Consider the following 19,352-nt stretch of genomic DNA (forward strand, 5'->3'; position numbering starts at 1 on the left):
TCTCAGTGGATGGAATACGCGTTTCGAAAATTAGCCAATCAGAAGGATTTGCAGTGTGTCTATTGTGACTCTCATTAACAATTGTGAAACACAATGTACTTTTATGCAGTAAAGATTGTGCCTTTACATTCACTAAGATTGGCTTATTGCTCAATGGTGCCTTTGTGAATGCAGGGTAAATTGATATGGGAGACCATATGTGTCTTCGTCATGTTATTCAGAGTGCATCTCATCCAATTCTGAATTTACATCTTTGAAAGAATCAGCAATGCTGCTGAGGGCACAGGGATCCCTGTGATATTCAGTTTCCCTACCTGACTTCCAATTCAACAACTGTTCTCTTGCTAATCCCTTGTTGTGTGTCCAGCACCAATCATTCCAGGGCAGAGCCTCTTTTTCAGGCCTCAAAACATTAGTTAAAGCAACTTGGAAGGAATTTAGAGCCTGCTATGACACACTGATTTATTCACTTTTATTATTTTTTATACCATCTCACCCGCCAAGAAACATTGTAGCGCCAAACTTGCATTCCTGCTTTTAGTTTTTTGCTTTTGTTTGCTCTCAGTATGGAAAACATATATCTCACTCTGGCGGGGAGGGGGTGGGGTGATCAACCTGAAGGAACTTTGTCAAGGCTCACGTCAACTACACTGGCCAGTCAGTAATAATTGTCTTCACTTAATTGCATTGGATTATTGTGCTCCTAATGTGTGGGTCATTTCGTTGTGGTAGTTTGGTGTCACTGTTCTCACAAAAAAGGACAGTAATGTAGGAGTCTTCTATATACAGTAGCAAACCAAGAATGGAGCCTTCTTCCCCATGGTTAGGTGGTAAAAGACAGCCATAATTGAGGTGCAGTTGATCACTCAGTTCCCGGGGCTGGGTATCGCTGCACCTTTTGGACTAAAAATAGCAAGGCCACTGTCTATATTCTAGAGTTGCCATTTTTGTCTAGTCGCTTGTGCTGCCTTTTTCGCATAGCTCCTGTTTCACAAATCTGTATAACAATATCCATTAGCTCTAATGTAACTGACTTGTATTTTTCATATTCTTTATTAGGAACAGCACTTCTGAGCTATGGCGGCAGGGATATCAGTTGTATATACATGACTTCTCTATGGGACGTTGTTACAACGAAGAGATGCTATACCGTGCTAGAGTAGAGAGCAAAGCTACTGCTGAAATTACCTGCATCATCGCCGGAAACTACAGAGTTAAAGGACCTATCAAGTGGTACAAAGTAAGCAAAAAAAGAAACGCTATATTTATTTGCTTGTACCTTTAGCATTACAGCCATAATTGTTTACCTTTTGCACAGCCAACAAATACAGACAAATAAATTTGATAAGCCACTGAAATTAAATATTTCAATTAATGATCAAGTAAAGATCCAAACAAGGGATGGTCTCTGGGATGAAGCCCTTCTCAAGCAGCAACCACAATTCTTCTCAATGTGAATTCACAAGTAAACTCAAAAGTAACTTGTGCTCAACCCTCGGGTAGGTTGGCACAGAGCAGTCAGGCTTAACTCAGAGGCAATGGTTAAAGTATTTGTGCAACACATTGAAAACACACCACAAAAGGGGCCCACTGCAGAGTTAGAACAATAGAATAGGTCTTAATAAATAAAACAATACCAAAATGACAGAAGTCAAATTAGAAGAACCAGAGATATTACATTTTAAAGTTTTTAGAGAAAATATCACTCAGAGGCGAAAGCAGCAACTATGGATATATCTTTGCGTCATACTGGGACAAAGTCATATGTTCAGGCCAACCACGATGGAGTGCGGGTCAGCTACAGGGATTCAGTGAGACCCGCTGAACAAAAATACATTCAATCCAAGTTTGTGGAGCATTGAGTGAATCTGCATCGAAGATGTGTTTTCGTAGCCCAAGCGATGTGTGTTTCAAGATGCGGTGAGGCTGCAGTGTTGTTGAGCATGCTGTCGATGAGGTTTGCAATGTGAATTCAGACATTGAGGATGCAGCGTGCAATCGGGGCGATGCATCAGATCTGATGAGCTGCGAGGCTGTGATGCACAGTCTGGCATCATCATCGAGGCTGCTGTTGATGAGAGATTCGAGGGCCTGTACCAAAGATGCATCGCACAGTGGTGGTTTCTGAAGGCAAGTTGCAGTTGTGATGCAGTCTTTTCAACAGGTCCAATCCACCCAGCTGCTGGGATGTGTTGGTTCTGCTCAAGGTTGCGTTGCTCAGAAAAGGAGATGCATCAGTTCCACTGGATCAACATAGGCTTGTGAAACCCACTTCCAAAGGTCCTGGACTGGGGTGAATTACTTGGCAGGGTAGACACTCAGAAGTCAAAGGCTAGGTGCAGATGCAAATTTGTTGGAAGCTTGTTATGTCCCTGAGGATTCAGATTGGGAGGCCAGCCAGCTAGCCCGTGGAGTCACTCTGGGTTCTGGATTCCAGAGATGCAGGCCCCATCTTTCTCATGCGTGCAAGAGGCAGCAGGCCAGCACAGCTCAGCAAAGCAGGAATACAGCAGAGTGGCAGTCCTTCAGCATCACATCAGTCCTTCTTCTTGGCAGAGTATTCACAGGTCCAGATGTGTACTGAAGTGGTGGTCTCTGAGGTCAAGTATTTATACCCAGTTGTGCCTTTGAAGTGGGGCAGAAGCTTTTAGAGATTTCACTTTAAAGATCCCAGGCATCCTGCCTCCACTGCCCTGTTTCCTGACTGACTACATGAGAGTATGCACCCCATTGTGTAGAGGCAGTACACAGACTATTCAGGTGTAAGTGGGGCTGTGCTCAGCTCTTCACTCGCATCTTGCCAGTTATGGCCCATCCAGGCACACCTAAGCTCCCTATTGTGTGGGTCTGTCTAGGAGGAATACACAAAGCTCAACTGTCAGCTATACCCAGTCATGTGACCAGAGACAGTCTACGTGCCCTAAATGGCCAAGGTAGGAACATTTCAACTTTCTAAAAGTGCCATTTTCATAATAGCAATTTATAACCCAACATCATTATAAGTAAGGATTTTGAATTCATTTCAGACATATCGAACATGAAGGGGTCACCTGTTCCCATTTGGTAATTACACTTATGAAATACAATTAGGTAACTCCAATGCTATCCTATGGGAGAGTTAGGCCTTGCAGTAGTGAAAAAAGAATTAAAGAGTTTCTCACTACCTTGAGTTTTGTAAAACGTAAAGATACCTTTTAAATACACTGTACACTGCACGCTGGGCTGTCCAGAGCCTACCCTAGGGTTGACTTATATGTATAAAAAGGGAATTTTCGGACCTGGCAAAAGGTTTGTTTTGTCAGGCTGACATGGCAGTTAAAAACTGTGCACACAGACTGCATTTGCAGGTCTGAAATATGTTTAAAATAACTATTTAAGAGGGCGGTGCCATCAGTGCTGCAGACCCACTTGTAGCATTTAATTTCCAGGCCCTGGGCACTTGCAGTGCCATTTTAGTAGGGACTTACAAGTTTATTAAATAAGCCAGTTGTGTATAAGCTAATGTTACCATGTTTAGAGGAGAGAGCACAAGCACTTTAGCACTGGTTAGGAGTGATAAAGTGCACAGAGTGCTAAGGTCAGCAAAAATGAATTCAGCAAAAATAGGAGGAGGAAGGCAAAACGTTTGGGGGAGACCTTGCAGAGAAGGCCAGGTACAACAGAGGGTGAACGTTTGCATATTTTCCAAGAGGATTGGTTTAAGATAGGGAGGGCACTAAATGAGTATCTGTTGAATGGGAGCAACTTCATCTATAAATAAGTGTTAGACACAGAGATCACAGTAATGTCAAATACTTACCATATTAACAAAAACAACCACTCATACATGGATGAACATAAATTATAAGATAGTATAGAACTTTAAGATGCAAACATTTTTTATTGACTGCTATAAAATAAAATAGATCTGTTACAACAATAGTAAATTCCTGCCTTGTCTCTTTCTCATTATAGAGCTTACCTCTGAAGTCTGTTAAACCTAAAATACATTCTATTCCAGCTTCTTTCTTCCAATCCAGTCCTACTACTCCAGGCCTCCACTGTCACGAAGGTTGGATGTCAGAATACTGAGGGCACAAATATTCATGTACAAAACTATAAACTGCAGAATATTGGCTACCTCTATCCATTGATATACCTTCTTTATCTTTTTTATACCATGATGATATATATGGTAGCTTAGAATAATATATCTATTGTTATCTACATATACTTACATTGACAAATTACTGTTCTTTCCTCCACATCTACATACCTTAACAAGACTTATACACACACACAACCACACACACACACACTCACATATTTAGGGATGCTAAATTTAGGCTCACATTTAACTCGTACAAAACCAGTGAAATTAAAGCAGTTAAAGATACCTGAGATAACTATACCGTACGCACCCACAATACACTGCTTATATGACCTCACATGCTACATCATTCATGACATGGTCAGTGACATCACTGACGACATCCCTAATGACATCATCCAGTGAGTGTAAGTGTTCCGTAAACGTTTCCTAGAGTTAAATATATATAATAAGCTACTACATAAGCTAAATTGCTATTCCTTCTGTACTGCTAATGAGTGATACTATTTCTAACATAAATGATGTGAGTGGTTGTGTGAATCTGCATGTCTGTGTGTTCGTGGCTGTCTGATCTGAGTGGCTGTAAAGGGTCTGTGAGTGGGTGTGTGAGTGGTTCTTTGGGTGAATAAGTGGGCTTGTGAGTAGCTGTATGGGTGAGTAAGTGGCTCTATGAATAGTTGTATGGGTGAGTGGCTGTTTGAGTGGGTGTTTGGTTAACTGAGTGGGTTTGTGAGTGGCTGTATTGGAGAGTGACCTTCTGTAGGCACCCCAAGACATAGGGGGCCTGCCCTGAGGGTGGCAGTTCCCAGGGCCATTAATGAATCCAAGAGTGGGGCTGAGTGCCCTACTCATTTGTTATATTAGGGCCAGCCCTGGGGAGGTGGTGGTCCCTGGGGGTGAAAACGGCCCAGGGGGTGCATGGCCTCCTTCCCTTTAAATTGTATTTGTGGCTACAGAGAGGTGATGGTCCTCTGGGCCTACAAGGGCAATTGAGGGGGGTCTGCGCAGCCAACCTCCAGTTTCTTAATGAAGCCCCGAGGAGTTGTTGGTCCCTGGGGCTCTTCAGAGCCTTCAGATGGGAGCTACACAGCCCCCGCCACTAAACATAACAATCAGCCTGCCCTGGGGATATGGCAGTCCCTGGGGCCAAGATTGGCCATGGGAAGGAGGGCCACGTGTTCCAGCTCCCCATATTATATATTAATAAGCCCCTGGGACCTGGCTCTTTCTGGACTAAGAGCTTGTTTGCGGCCAAATTTGGTGTAATTCCGTCCAGCAGTTCGGGCAGTAGCCCTATTCAAAATACCTATGAGAAATTGCATCGGGAAAAATATTTTTTGGACCCCCCCTTTTTGCTTGGCCCTCTCTTGATTATTTCAAAACAGCCGCTTCACTGAGAATTGTAGTAATTTTGTAGAGTTTGTGAAGATTTGTCACAGTGTGTCAAAGTTATTTGCAAAACAAAAAAACATTTTCCTAGGGAAACTAGGCCATAACCATAAGTACCTACAGGCAACTGCATCACAAGTGATGAGGGAGCACACTGTATCTAGTCCCAGCACGGTTCACCCCATTGCATTCTAGTACATGAAGTTCTCTTACTTCAAAGTTGCTGTAGTTTTTCACCAAAGTTGGTACAGGTAGTGCTGTTACCTCTAGATGTGTGTTTCTGGGTTTAGCCCTTCACCAGTAGAGAGCAGAAGTAGTAGAGAGCAGAGAAAGTAACCGGGGGTTGCTGAAATGCTTCCCAAGTCTTCACAGGTCACAGCACCACTCCACAGTCACACAGGTGCATCCCAGGTGAGCTCGTCAGCTCCTTTGCTCAAGGGAGCTTTTTAAACACAAGGGGGGATGGAGCACACTGCCTCTCATCGCATGCACAGTTCACCCCATTGCATTCTGGTACATGAAGTTCGCTTACTTCAAAATTGCTGCAGTTTTTCACTAAAGGTAATGCAGATAGTGCTGTTATCTCGAGACATGTGTTTCTGGGTTTAGTACTTCATCAGCAGAGAGCAGAAGTAGTAGATATTAATACCCCATGCATAAATACATACAACCAAAGGAACCAACTTTTTTGTGTTAAGAATGACAGACCTCAATGTTAAGCTCTAGAATGAGAAAGAGAAGGCTTAGGACCATATTTGCTTTATGAAGGGAACTGAAACCGTCCAGCTTCAAGAGGGAGGAAAACGTGGCGAATAATCCACTAGCTGAATTTTCTTCACCACAGTTGCAGTATTGTGAGAAGAAAAATGACTGGTGTGTTTGGAGTTTGCTTAAACAAATTGAGGATTATCGGTTCCTTTCAAAAACTAAATGAGGCTCTTTGCATGGTAAGAAATGCCACACCCTACAGCCCTTCTATTCCCACTTCTCCTCCACAAAATATACAGGAAACCCACAGAGACCTAAACATCTGATATTCTCGAATTCACAGGTCATCCCACCCTTGTTTTCCTAAGTTATGACTTTCTGTTGCAAAACTTGTATTCCCAGTAGAGGGCTATCACTATCTCCCATTAGCATAAACCTTAGGCTTTTCACAGCAATACCTGCTTCACCCACAATCTGCTGCCATCTTATCATACCCAGACATACAATGACAGTAGGTCTGTTGAAGGTTGTATCACAACTGAAAACTTGGTATTGTTCACAAATATAATCAGACAAAAACAGACAAAACGGAGGCAGTGGAATGATTAAGAAAACTAACCTACACTCTTTAAACAACTACCAGAAAAATGTGTATCACTATCCTGGCAGAACAATAGATTGAAACGTGTTTCACGTGCTTTAGATGTCCGATCTTCATCTAGGATGCACAGCTAAGCAAATTAAATTTTCATGAATGAGTTGTCTCCGGTGTGAATATAATTGAAATTGCATTCTCCGAATGCCAGATGACAAACTATATAAAGTCGAGTGAATGATTTGTGGCACTCTGTTGGTAGCAGTGTGGTATTTCTGTTGTATACCAATTTAACTGATGTAGGGTGTCAGTGGGTGCAGGCCTCCAATCAGGGGTGTAAGAAACACAGTATATGATTTGTGTTACCTCAAACAAGATAAAAGTCCCCACTTAGCACTCCTAAATGAATTCAATACAATGATTAATGTTCCATTGTGTTGTTTTTAACTTCAAATGACCATTTATTGATTTTTAAAATCTTTTAGTGATGCAACGTAAATAATGTGCCATGTTGCACCATATTTATGAAGTGAAGCATCTAGGCAGATGTGTCACTTCATAAACCCCTGTGCTACATTATACCTGTGTCAGGTATAATGTATGTAAGAAAGGATTGTAGGAGTGGCCCAGTGAAATCTATGAGATTTTGCTGCGCGACTTCTAAGATGCCAATGCATCAAAACCATAGTCCTGCCTCATGGCAGACATAAGGGTGACACAGGCCCTTTCACATGAGGCAAGCCCCCTGTGAAAGGAACATTTCTGGAGCTGCATCATGGTTCTGACACAACTCCAGCAATGCGCCACTTTTACGCCAACAGATTCTTCTGTCATTCCTTGCGACATGATGCTTCATACAGTAAATATGTCGCAAGGAGGGCACACTGAGAAGTGTCACATTGCTGCTTTCACGCAGCGATGCAACACTTCTCATAAATGAGGCCCTTATAATAGTTGGTCCTATTTATCTAGCCAACGACCCTCTAATAGTTATACCTGATCCAAACATAATAGGCTGTTCCACTTGACCAACAATGTAAAAACATTCTGAAAATTGGAGGCTGTGCAATGATGAATTGTTCCGAAGCGTGGTTTACTTGCTTATTTTAACTTATTTACTTTTTCACTAAATGAATCAACAATTTTAAGTTTTTAAGCATGCTGCTTTTATTATCTTATTTGTGTTTTAATATATAATAAATCAATAATTGTCAATATTTTAAAATAAATGTTATCTATCTACTACGGGTACTGTAGAAAGATGTACGCTTTTCTAAAGGTTAATTTGAGAATGGGAAACAGCAAGCACCGGGAATCAATGACTGCCAAAGTAGCAATAGCATGCTGCTACCGGATCATTTTATTATTGCCTGACTTAAAAGAAAATGACATCATAGTCAATGTCGTCCAGCGCTGTATCATCTTCATCTTTTGTCACACCCTTTTGTCTGCTACTGTGTAGACTCTTTTTTTCTGTCTGCCTTAAGAAGGAAATTAATTTTATATGGAGGAACGCATGCCCACAGAGAGAGGAGTAATGTAAATGAATCTTATTGGAGAGATTCATTTTATCTTTTGTACAATTTTAATATCTTTGTATGTGTCATGGTATTTTTTTAATGATTTAAAAATGTAATTGATTGATTGTTCCAGAATACTTTTTATGCCATATGTAGTGGTGAAATGAAGTTATTATGACTGACTGACTGACATCATAATGTGCAATATTAAGTTTACTTACTGGACACCAGGAATCTTGAACAAAAGTATGAACGACGAAATGACCTGCTGTCGTGGCAACAACACAGTAGGTCTCTCCACTGGATAGCACAGGTAGTGCCATCTTTTTAAGCAGGTGCCTTACTCAGTCCCTCTCTCTGTGTGCAGCCAGCATACGTGCAAGTATATATATCCGTTTTGGGCCTTTGAATGTACTTGTTTTATTCATACTGTGATCTTTCTGCCAAATCCCTCCTTAAACCAATGGAGATTGTAATATGTGATGCAATATTCAATATGCAGCACTATTTGAGATATGATAAACACTTACTTTACTACAAGTGTAAAACACCTGTCTATTTTGCTATATAAATGACCAAGGCATCAGAAACTGTTTCTTCACCACAGTTAGGCAGTTAGAGCAACTTGGATAATAGCTTCACTACAGTAAATAGGGCCTCATTATGACTTCTACATATTTAGGTACGGATGTTCTGCAGTGCCAGAATCTCTAATTCTGGATGACATCATTACACCATCCTCAGCCTCCATGCAAGGCTGCAGGCCTGATGTCTCTGATCTTGGAGTTATCAGGGCTGGAGTTTGCAGACCCCATTATTTTGGTCCAAGAGTGGTGGTATCCCTTCATAAACACTTCTCCAGGTCATATGAGGGCTATAGAGAGCTGATATGTATGTGAGAGCTGATGTAGATCATCTACAAAGAATGTAAGATGTGCTGTGCTCAATGTGAACCCATGGTTGGAGGTTGTGAGTGCCAGTATTCATCGAATAAGATCAGGACAAATTTGTCATCATTGCTCTTTTACCACATAGAGCAAGAGTGAGAAAGACAGAAAAGAATGAAAGAGAAAGGCAGGAAAATAGTGACAAATGGAGAAAAGCGGGGATGAAAAACAACCTTCATAATTGAGATAAAGAGACAGGAAATGTAGGGTGGAAGAAAGAGGCATAAATTGAAAGACAAGTTTGGTATAAGGCATCCCTGGGATTTGGCCGTACCACCTGGAGATGCCGAAGAAAAACTTTAGACTCTTGCCTTTATTTATTTATTTACAATTTAAGCATTGATGAAATCCAAAGGAAGCAACACAAAATCCTGAAAGCAGAAAACAATGACTCTTTTGTCTTCCAGGACTGCCATCCTATACACGGGCACAAATATTTCATGGAAGGGAAAGCACTTTTTGTGAAAGAACTCACCAAGGAGGACGAGGACATCTATACTTGTCAATTTACACATGACAATGACGGAAGAGAATTCAATGTAACACAGTCCAGACATCTGCAGGTTGAAGGTAAATATTGTAGATCAAAAGCTGCCCAGATATTTACTTTTATGTTTCCTTCTCACTCAACCATTCCTTTTCCATGCAACATTATGTACAAACCTCTGAGTAGTTGCTCATGAGTGTGAGAGATCATGCAATTAAAAAAAACTCTTGTTAGACCAGTCAGCCTTAGGGTGGTCTTCCCCCGAAAGTTTTGCCTTACTCCTCCTTATTTTTCTGTTCTTATTTTTGTTGGCCTTAGGACTCTCTGTACTTTAACATTGCTAAAGTTTGGGGGCTCACTCCTGAAAATATGGTAACATTGGCTTATCCCTAATTGGCGTGCTTAATGTACTTATATATCCCTAGTAAAATGGTACTATATGTACCCAGGGACTGTAAATGAAACATTACTAGTGGGCCTGCAGCACTTGTTGTGTCACACACTTAATAAGTCGTGCAAAACCTCTCTCAGGTCTGCCATTACAGCCTGTATATGCAGTTTTAAACCTGCCAATTCGACATGACAAAATAACTTTTTGCCAGGCCTACACCTTCAGTTTTAATACATATAAATCACACCTAGGGTAGGCCCTAAACAGCCCATACAGTAGGTTGTAATGTATCAAAAAAGTAGGATGTCTACTATTAAGTTTTACATGTCCTACTAGTGAAAAATATTTAAAAGGGCTATCTTCCAAATGGGAATAGGCACCAATTTATGTTTGGTGTCTTTGGAATTGTAAAGAAAAGTCCTGTTTTCTGATAAAGTCAGATTTTGAATTACAATTTTGAAAATGGCACTTTCCTGCATTAGCCATTTAGGGCCATATTTATGAAAAAGTGGCACAACCACACTCCTAACAAAATCTGTTCTCATTTCCAAAAGACATAGACCTTCATTAATGAGTCAGGTTGGGTCTTTGGTAATTTGAAAGGGAGAGTGAATCCTGTGGTTTCCAGGAGCAGCTCAGAGATGTTAATAATCTGCAGGATTCCTTTAAAGAGTGATAACAGGCATTCCACCGGGATCTTTGTTGGGCATACTGGGGTTAATAACTAGGAAGCATTTGTATTTTCCCCTTGATCTATTTTCATTGACAATGAGATTATCAACAATGTATTTTAAGTGCTTTTCAAGAGCTTTAACACTCTTAGCTACTTCTTGCGACAGTGTGTGTCCCCTGTTGCTGAATCATTGAGTTTTTGATACCCTTTATTTGATCCCTGGCAAAAGATGATAAAGACCTTATATAAATGATTTGCCACTACTATTGTACTATTGTTTAAAACACTCATAACAAGATCCCGCTACACACAGTGCGGAGCATTGCTAAAGTGCATATATTAAATACAAGGTAGATTAAGGTTAATCAAGAGACAATGAAAAATACTTTGAAGTCCTCCAAATGGCTAAAGGCATATTGAGCCCTTGAGAAATACAAAAGCAAGTTTAAGGCTATCCTAACTAAACAGCCAGAAAGAGGGGTGCAACGTGACAAACATATATACTATGAGCTTGGTGACACAGCAAGCATGTTTGTGGCCTTGAAAACCAAAGCTAGACAACGTGAAATATGTCAAACTATTATGGAGCAGCAAGGACAATTTTTAAACATTAATGTATGGATTATGACACAATTTCCAAATAAATACCAGGCCGACATTACTTTTGTGGAGGTGGAAGAAGTGACTAATCTAACACTAGAGATTCACCAATCATGGTCTGGGGAATAATTCAACCTACAAAAGTGTTACCAATTTAACAAAGCAGCCAGACCAGTTGTACAAAACCCTTTTGAAAAAGCATATGGTTTGCAACCTCAGATGGGCTTTGAACAATGTACAACCACACCTTTTAAGACTTAGAAAAGTCTTCCAGGCCGAAAAAGGGCTGGTGCAACCCATGCTGGTGTGTAAATAGGAGTTGGTGTAAAAGAGGCATCCGTTTTCTATTTAAAAGTCTGAGAGGTATGTATCAATGGATCGTGACCTAATTGTGATCTCAAAGAATTGGCCCTCATTTACGAAGGATGAGCTGATCCCATGGGACATCTTCCCCTTTGGGAGTGGTGTTGGTGTCCTAGTTGGGGTGAGGCGTCAGTGTGCAAACTGGGCATCCCTGGTCTGCAAGCGGGAATGCCACATATGGAAATATATGTGTGTGTAAGTTGGGAGATTATGTCCCCTTGAATCCCCCAGGGACCCACAGTATTGAAGGGGAATTAATTCCCCAACTTACAACTTGTCAGGGGGCGTGTTTGCACAGTGGTGAAGGAAGTGTGCAGGGCCTGAGGTGACATGTGTGCAAACACACCCTGTGGCGAGTTATAAGTTGGTGAATTAATTCCTCTTCAATCCTGAGGGTCCCTGAGGGCAAACTGGCAAACTAGCCCCCGGGTACCTCCAGTATGTGCCAGGGAGCTGCGTTGCAGAGAGGTGTGCATAGACCATGCCCCTTTTTACAACACTCTGCAACGCAGTTCTGTGGCGCTTATTGGAGGTACCTGGTGGGCTATCATAACATTCTTTTCCCAATAACTTTGGCGTCGGTTGACAAATCTTCGCCAAATTTTCAAAACTCGTGGGGCGCTCCGGTCAGCTCCTATCTTAAAAGTTTCAGGGTGATTCGGCAAGTGGTGGCTGAGAAAAAAGGGGGGTCCCAAAACGTGTTTTCTCCATGTTAACTCCCATAGGAAACTTTAGACACGGCTACAGCACGAACTGCTGAACGGAATTACACCAAATTTGGCGAAAAGGTAGCCCTTGGTTCAGGAAAATCCCTTTTTGTTAAATGGTGTAAATCCGTTCAGTAGTTCATGAGAAATTAGAAAAAGAAAAATGTTCAATATCTGGGCAGAGTTTAACAACACATCTCATCATGAGATCTGATTGGCTGTCAGCACTTCATCCTGGAATTGCTGGCAGCCATCTTGGGACCAATATACATGATAGTGATGCAGGGTGGAATACAAAATCCCTCCCTCCGTCACAGACCAAAGATCTCACAAACACACTCAATCAATACATTCGCTGGTGTGGCCCATAACACCAACATTTACTCACCATCGATCTGTATTTTCCGGGAGGTGATTGTTCCATACGCTGACTTGAAAGGAAATACCTCTGACCCTAATGAGCAATAAATCCACCTAACCTTCTTCAACTCATTTGTCCCTAAATTCCACCTTTGGTATTCCTCTCATAGGTTGGCAATGGATCTGCTAGTCGCTGGTTTGGATTATCTCTCAAATTCTCCTTTACTACGCATTAATACATTTTACATAAATAAACAACCCAACTCATCAGGAAATTGGGCATCATTCAGTTCGTCAAAGATTCAGGGAAACAGCAGTCCTGCAGTGTCACCATCCTCTCCATCAGCATAACGTCAGGTAAATCAGAAGCTCTCTCTACCCTCACTATTCTATCGATTTTGATAGGAAAATCAACATAATATTGTAACAAATATTGTTTTTCGCCACTCCTGATTGGACAACCAAAGATCGTCTGACAGGGTTCTCATGGAATAATGTCTCTTAGATCAGTCTTGCTTGTTCCGGTTTTAAGAGGCATCTTATTGTTCTTTTGGAAAACTGGCTTGCTTCCCACTTGACCTTGGTGGGTACAGTCTGGTTAGGGTAATGACGAGGCCACTGTTGTTGGCGTTAGCGCAGGCGCACCTCACCCAGAACCTCATGGAGCATTGTCAGTCAAGTCAGGTACACGAGTCGGCCATTTTGCGATAGGCCAGAATGGACAACTTAAGCAAAAGAAACACAAAACGTAATTAATACATAAAAATGGCTAATAAAATGTTATTCCCTCGCTAATACCCATATGTGTATGTATTTATCTAGCCGAAAGCAACACTCATGCGATTTACACTTACTTAATAAAGCACAAATCACAAATACATCACAAAAGCAACATATACCATGCAATATTCTAATTGTCTATTATTAGTATGCGTACATGTTTCAGTTTCCGTATTAAATAGGCCATGCAAATGCAAATCCCACATATAATTCATATATAGTAAGGTTGATAAATATTCACTGCAAACCAATTAATCAGTTAATTGAATTAATATAAACATGCAAAAAAATGTTGTTTTCTCTTTTACGGAAATGTTTCAAAATGTGTTCTTGCTCTTGTTCATAATTCAGTTTCCCCTAATTATTCTCTTTTTGCTGTTTTATACATACTCTCCTTCCTTTCTTCCAATTCTATCTCTTCAAATTCCCTCTCCTGTTCCTTGTCTTGTCTCCTCAGATTTTCTCTTTTTGATATTGTCTTAGTTTTCTTATTTTTACAACACATACATCCTAATCTTAACACTAATATTATGAAAATCACACATGTTAATGGAAACAATATTTTACCAATAAAAGGTACTAACTAACTTAACTAAGAGATTTTTAATAGCTGATATCTTCTTTCCAACCCTTTCCCAAACTCCTTCAACCTCCAGTGGTGCAATTTCATCATGCAGTTCTGTAATATTTTTAATATAAATTTTCAGATCTTTACTTTCATCAGGAATGTAAGTACAACAATGTTGAACTTTCAGCATTCCACAGACTCCACCCTCTTTTGCCAATAATATATCAAGGGCAAGTCGATTTTGCATCACCATAGCACGCATGGCAACCATTTCAGTGTTTACCAATAAGAATCCTCCAGCGGTGCTTGTTGACAAGCGATCCACTACTGTTGATAACTTTCTAATTTTGTTTGCATTCAGAGATATTCCCACTGCTGGTATCAATGCTCCAAAAATGCCACCCACTATTTCTGCCCAAGTTTCTCTCTTACTACGTACTAATTGATTACCTAAGCTATGTACACCATCTTCTCCTCTATCCATGTGAAAGATTTTTGGAAAAACCAGGCCTACGTAACATGTACCATACCAATGGTCTGGCAAACGATAATATGCCCTGTTCCCACAGATAAAATATAGTCCAGGGAAAACTGGATGTCTTCCACCTTTAAATCCCCATCCACCCATGATTCGGTATGTATCATGGCACTCACTGTTACATAAAAAGTAATTATCATATGCAGTTTGATTTCTTCTAATACACAATTTCCCTTTCTGGGGCCAATCTAAAGCTAGAGTTGGATTAGTTTCACCCTTGAAATGTTTTTCCATCTCTACATCCCAGACTGTTTTCTCCACTTTTCCTTCAGATGCCTTTCTTTGCATTTTCAGTCTCCTTTTCTCGACCATGTCTAAGAATGTCTTTTCCTCTTTCTTCAAACTGCAAGTCAAATTGTTTTTAAATATAGATTCTAATGTTAATTCTTTAGTTTCTAAGAAAAAATCACCTAATACCTTAGCAGGTTTTACCTTGTTTAGTTTGATATTAGCAGGTACTTGCGCAAAAATGTTATCTACATCTGAAAAATAATATTCTAATTTTCCCATCTGATAAAATAAACTAGCTATTACACTACATGTTATTAGATGTGTTGCTGGAAGGTGATGATAAGTCACTCCTTCTGAAACAGAGGCAGGTAACTGCATACATACATAGCAGTCCCTTACATCCATTGTCTTTAAATATTCGTACAATTATTTTGAAAACACATTATTAGAAAAATCAGTTATAGACCTATCTTTATGTAAATAATTATTATCTATTCTAGTCGGAACTACCTTTTGAATCTTCCCTATATTAGTTATGTTTTCACCATGTCCTTCTAGTGTGTCTATAGCATCCTTAAAAGAAATCAAAAGAGCAAGTATGCTCCATAGAAGCATTAGTAATCCTGTACAACAACAACACATTTTACACCATCTTTTCATGAATGTACATCTACCTTTGCTACTATCTATGTTAGCCATCTTTGCTACAACGGACTGTGTCTTTTGACTTGGCCTCTTCTACTTCACAACTAGCTTATAACCCAAGGCTTCTAAGGACCTACGTGGTTCTACCAGTTTCTACGTTTACTTAGTTTATTATTTCTGCATCAACCGCTTCCTGGATCTATTCAGTTTGGCATTTCGTCATCTTTTGTCTTCTTCTCGTAATCCGGATACAGAATTTCCTGAACTTCCGCTTCTTCTTCTCCAATGTCGGACAAGAGAACTCTCAGGATTTCTAATTCTTCCTCTTCTTCAACCAATTTCAGTACAGTCTCCTCTGGATTTCCTTGACTATCTGCCTCTTCTCCTTTTTCAGGCAGAGCTACATACGTCCATTCTGGTGACTTATACTTCTGGTTAGGTTTCCTTGTTCTCCTACTTTCTTTATTCGAAATCGTTTCTTCTTCTTTCGATTTTTCCTGAATGGTCACTTCATTCACCTGTTCAGCCCTTGGTGAATTCACTCGTGTCAGCCGATATCTCAATTTCTTTATTTTATTTAGCCATACATCATCCTTTGCAGCTCTTTTCAGTTTTCTTCCTTTGTCCTTCTTTTCATTTCTCCAAGCTCTCTTTCTTAGAACTCGACCTTCAGATATTTCATTTTCACTTTCTTCAGACTCTGTCTCAACTTGCTTTTTCTTTTCAACGATTTCCTTTTCCACCACTTGTTTTGTTTTCCCTACTTCTGTCCCTCCTCGGGTCTCCGACACGCAATCTTCCTGCTGACTACTTGTCCCTTCACCTAACTGGATGTTGCAGTTCCCTACACCTCCTCGGGGTTCTTCCGCAGAAATCTGTCCCTCTCTCTCTGTACCTGTCCCTTGTTCACTTAAATCGGTTATTTCAGGTGGAATTTCTCTCAGTCTTTCATCTGGTACTTCCCTTTCCCGAATTTCTTTTATTGTGTCTTCATTATCTTTTCCCTTCTTCTTTCTATGTTCTTTTCTAGGGCCTTGTGTCCCTTGTTCGTTTTCAGAAACTGAACTGGTATCAGAAATCTGCAATCTTCTTCTCAGAGAGCTACTTCTGGGGACCAATGCTAGACTTGGTTCTGTTTCCCCCCTTTCAGAGTTTTCTCTTGTTTTTGACTCTTTGTCATCTGACTCAGTACTTGATTGTGATTCATCCAAATATTCCTTTTCTGTGCTGTCCACTGGGTTTGGAATTCTCAAAGTATGACTGGCATGGACCCAGTTTTTCAGTCCAGCACACTTCACAGCTGTTGTTGTGGTCAGAATGACTTGTCTTAGTTTTCCCCACCTTGGAACCAAACAGTTTCTTCTTCTGTGGGCTTTTATCCTCACCCAGTCTCCTGGGCTTAGATCATGGGCTGGCTACTTTTCAAGGGTAGTGGCATCCGCTCCAACCTGATGAAACACAGAATGAACTGCGTCAGCCAGGCTTTTACAGTATTCCAACACCATGTCATCAGTTATAGTCATCAATTTGTTGACTGGTATAAACACGTGTCTCATGGCGGGTCCCATGATGATTTCATGAGGACTTAACACTGTAGTTCTGTCTGGAATTAATCTAATAGTCATGAGTACTAGATGCAAGACATCAGGCCATTTCATACCTGTGGCTAAACACATTTTCCCAATTCTATTTTTGATAGTACCATTCATCTGTTCAGCCACACCAGAAGCCTCTGGTCGGTAGGCACAATGTAGTTTTTGTTGTACATTCAATGCTTCAAAAATTAATTTTCCAATCTCGTTATGGAAATGTCCTCCTCTGTCTGATTCAATTGTCACTGGAAACCCAAACCTGGGGATGAATTCTCTCAAAAGTAGCTTTGCCACTGTCATCCCATCATTTCTTCTTGTTGGAAATGCTTCCACCCACCTAGAGAACAGGCAGACCATCACCAAAACATACCTCAATCTGTTACAGGGAGGCATCTTAATGAAATCCACTTGCATTCTGGTAAAAGGCCCTCCTTCACGGCCTATTGTTCCTAGACTCACTACTGTCTTTCTGCCAGGATTGTATTGCTGACATATTAGGCATCTCTGACAAAGACTTTCTGCTACAAGTCTGAACTTTGCATTGTACCAGGTCTGCTTAAATGACCTGATCATGGCATCTCTCCCTATGTGTCCCTGGCCATGATACATCCGTGCCATGGTAGACATCATGCTATCAGGCATAACTGGCCTTCCATCTCGATAGACCCATACATGATCCTTTTCTCTGTGTGCACATCCTGCTTTTACCCACTGTTTCATTTCCTCATCTCCTGCCTTTTCCTGCAATTGTCTTACTTCTTCCCAAGTTCCCACAATGTTAGTAAACATCAAGGAGCAAGAAAACATTTCCCTTTCCTTAGCCCGATTGACAGAATTATGATTGCGTGCGCAATATTGTGCCATATCATTGGCGTACCTGTTTCTTGTGGTGATGTAATCACCACCTTGACTTTGAGCAGCACATTTTACAACAGCCAATTGTCTAGGCAGCTGTATCGCCTCAAGCAACTTTCCAACCACTTCAGCATTCTTAATAGGAGTTCCACTTGAGTTCAGGAAACCTCTTTGTAGCCATAGTTGGTCGAAATCATGGACAACCCCGAAGCCATTCTGGCTGTCAGTTATCACAGTCACTCTCACACTTTTCCCGATCTTACATGCTCTAGTTAGGGCCACTAGTTCCGCTACTTGGGCTGATTTTACTCCTTTCAGATAGGATGCTTCCAACACTGCTGCGACTGTGCATACCGCATATGCAGCACTTAGCACTCCTTCATCTGTTCTCAAACATGACCCATCAACAAACATCACAAAATCACTTTCTGGCAAAGGTACATCTTTTATATCTGGTCGTGGTTTTGTGCAGAAATCAAGCACATCCAAACAATCATGATCTGCTTCATCCCTGACCTCCACATTCTCAGCATCAGGTAATAATGTTGCAGGATTCACATTCAAACACCTCGCAAGGGTTACATTAGTTGCACCTAATATGACCTTTTCATACTTAGTCAGCCAACTGTGTGTCATATACTGAGTATGACTCCTTGTTAAGAGGATCGCCACATCATGAGCTACAAACACTTTCAATGGATATCTCATCACAATTCCTTCACTCTGCTCCAAACTTCGGCATGTTGCAGTTACTGCTTTCAAACACCCAGGTAAGAATACAGCTACTGGGTCAAGCATTGATGAACAATATGCAATTGGTCTCCTCATTTTTCCATGCTTCTGTATCAACACAGAGAGTGCACATCGATTTCTCTCATTGCAATACAACTCAAACTCTTTCTCATAATCAGGCATACCTAATGCAGGTGCTTCACACAAACCATCTCTCAATTTTTTAAATGCTGCCAATTCTTCCTTGTTCAACTCAATGGGATCTTTCACATCACTTCTCGTCAGTCGTACCAAAGGTTTTGCAATCAGGGAGAAGTTGCTGATCCACTGACGACATTACCCTACCATTCCCAGAAACATTCTCACCTCTCTTTGGGTCATGGGGGCTCTCATTCCTTTTATGATTCTGATTCTGTTTATTGTTATTTTTCTCAGTCCTTTCTCAATGTTATGTCCTAAATACTGTACTTCCTTTTTACAAAACTGCAATTTTGCTGGTGACACCTTCAGTCCTCCATCTGCCAAATGATTCAACAATGCTATTGTGTCTACCTCACAGGCTTCACGTGTTTTCGACGCCA

At 40.8% G+C, this 19,352-nt stretch overlaps 1 protein-coding gene across 1 annotated transcript in view; it reads left to right on the forward strand.

The window, feature by feature from the left end:
* The window catches only part of IL1RL1 (interleukin 1 receptor like 1), a 506,285-nt gene that overhangs the window by 91,085 nt on the left and 395,848 nt on the right, over nt 1–19,352 (forward strand). The window contains exons 3-4 of the mRNA XM_085620499.1: nt 1,060–1,240; nt 9,657–9,819. Of these exons, the coding sequence (XP_085476625.1) occupies nt 1,060–1,240; nt 9,657–9,819 (344 nt within the window). The remainder of the gene's footprint in view (nt 1–1,059; nt 1,241–9,656; nt 9,820–19,352) is intronic.

Source organism: Triturus cristatus, chromosome 8 (genome assembly GCF_964204655.1).
Source record: "Triturus cristatus chromosome 8, aTriCri1.1, whole genome shotgun sequence".
NCBI classification, from domain to species: Eukaryota; Metazoa; Chordata; class Amphibia; order Caudata; family Salamandridae; genus Triturus; species Triturus cristatus.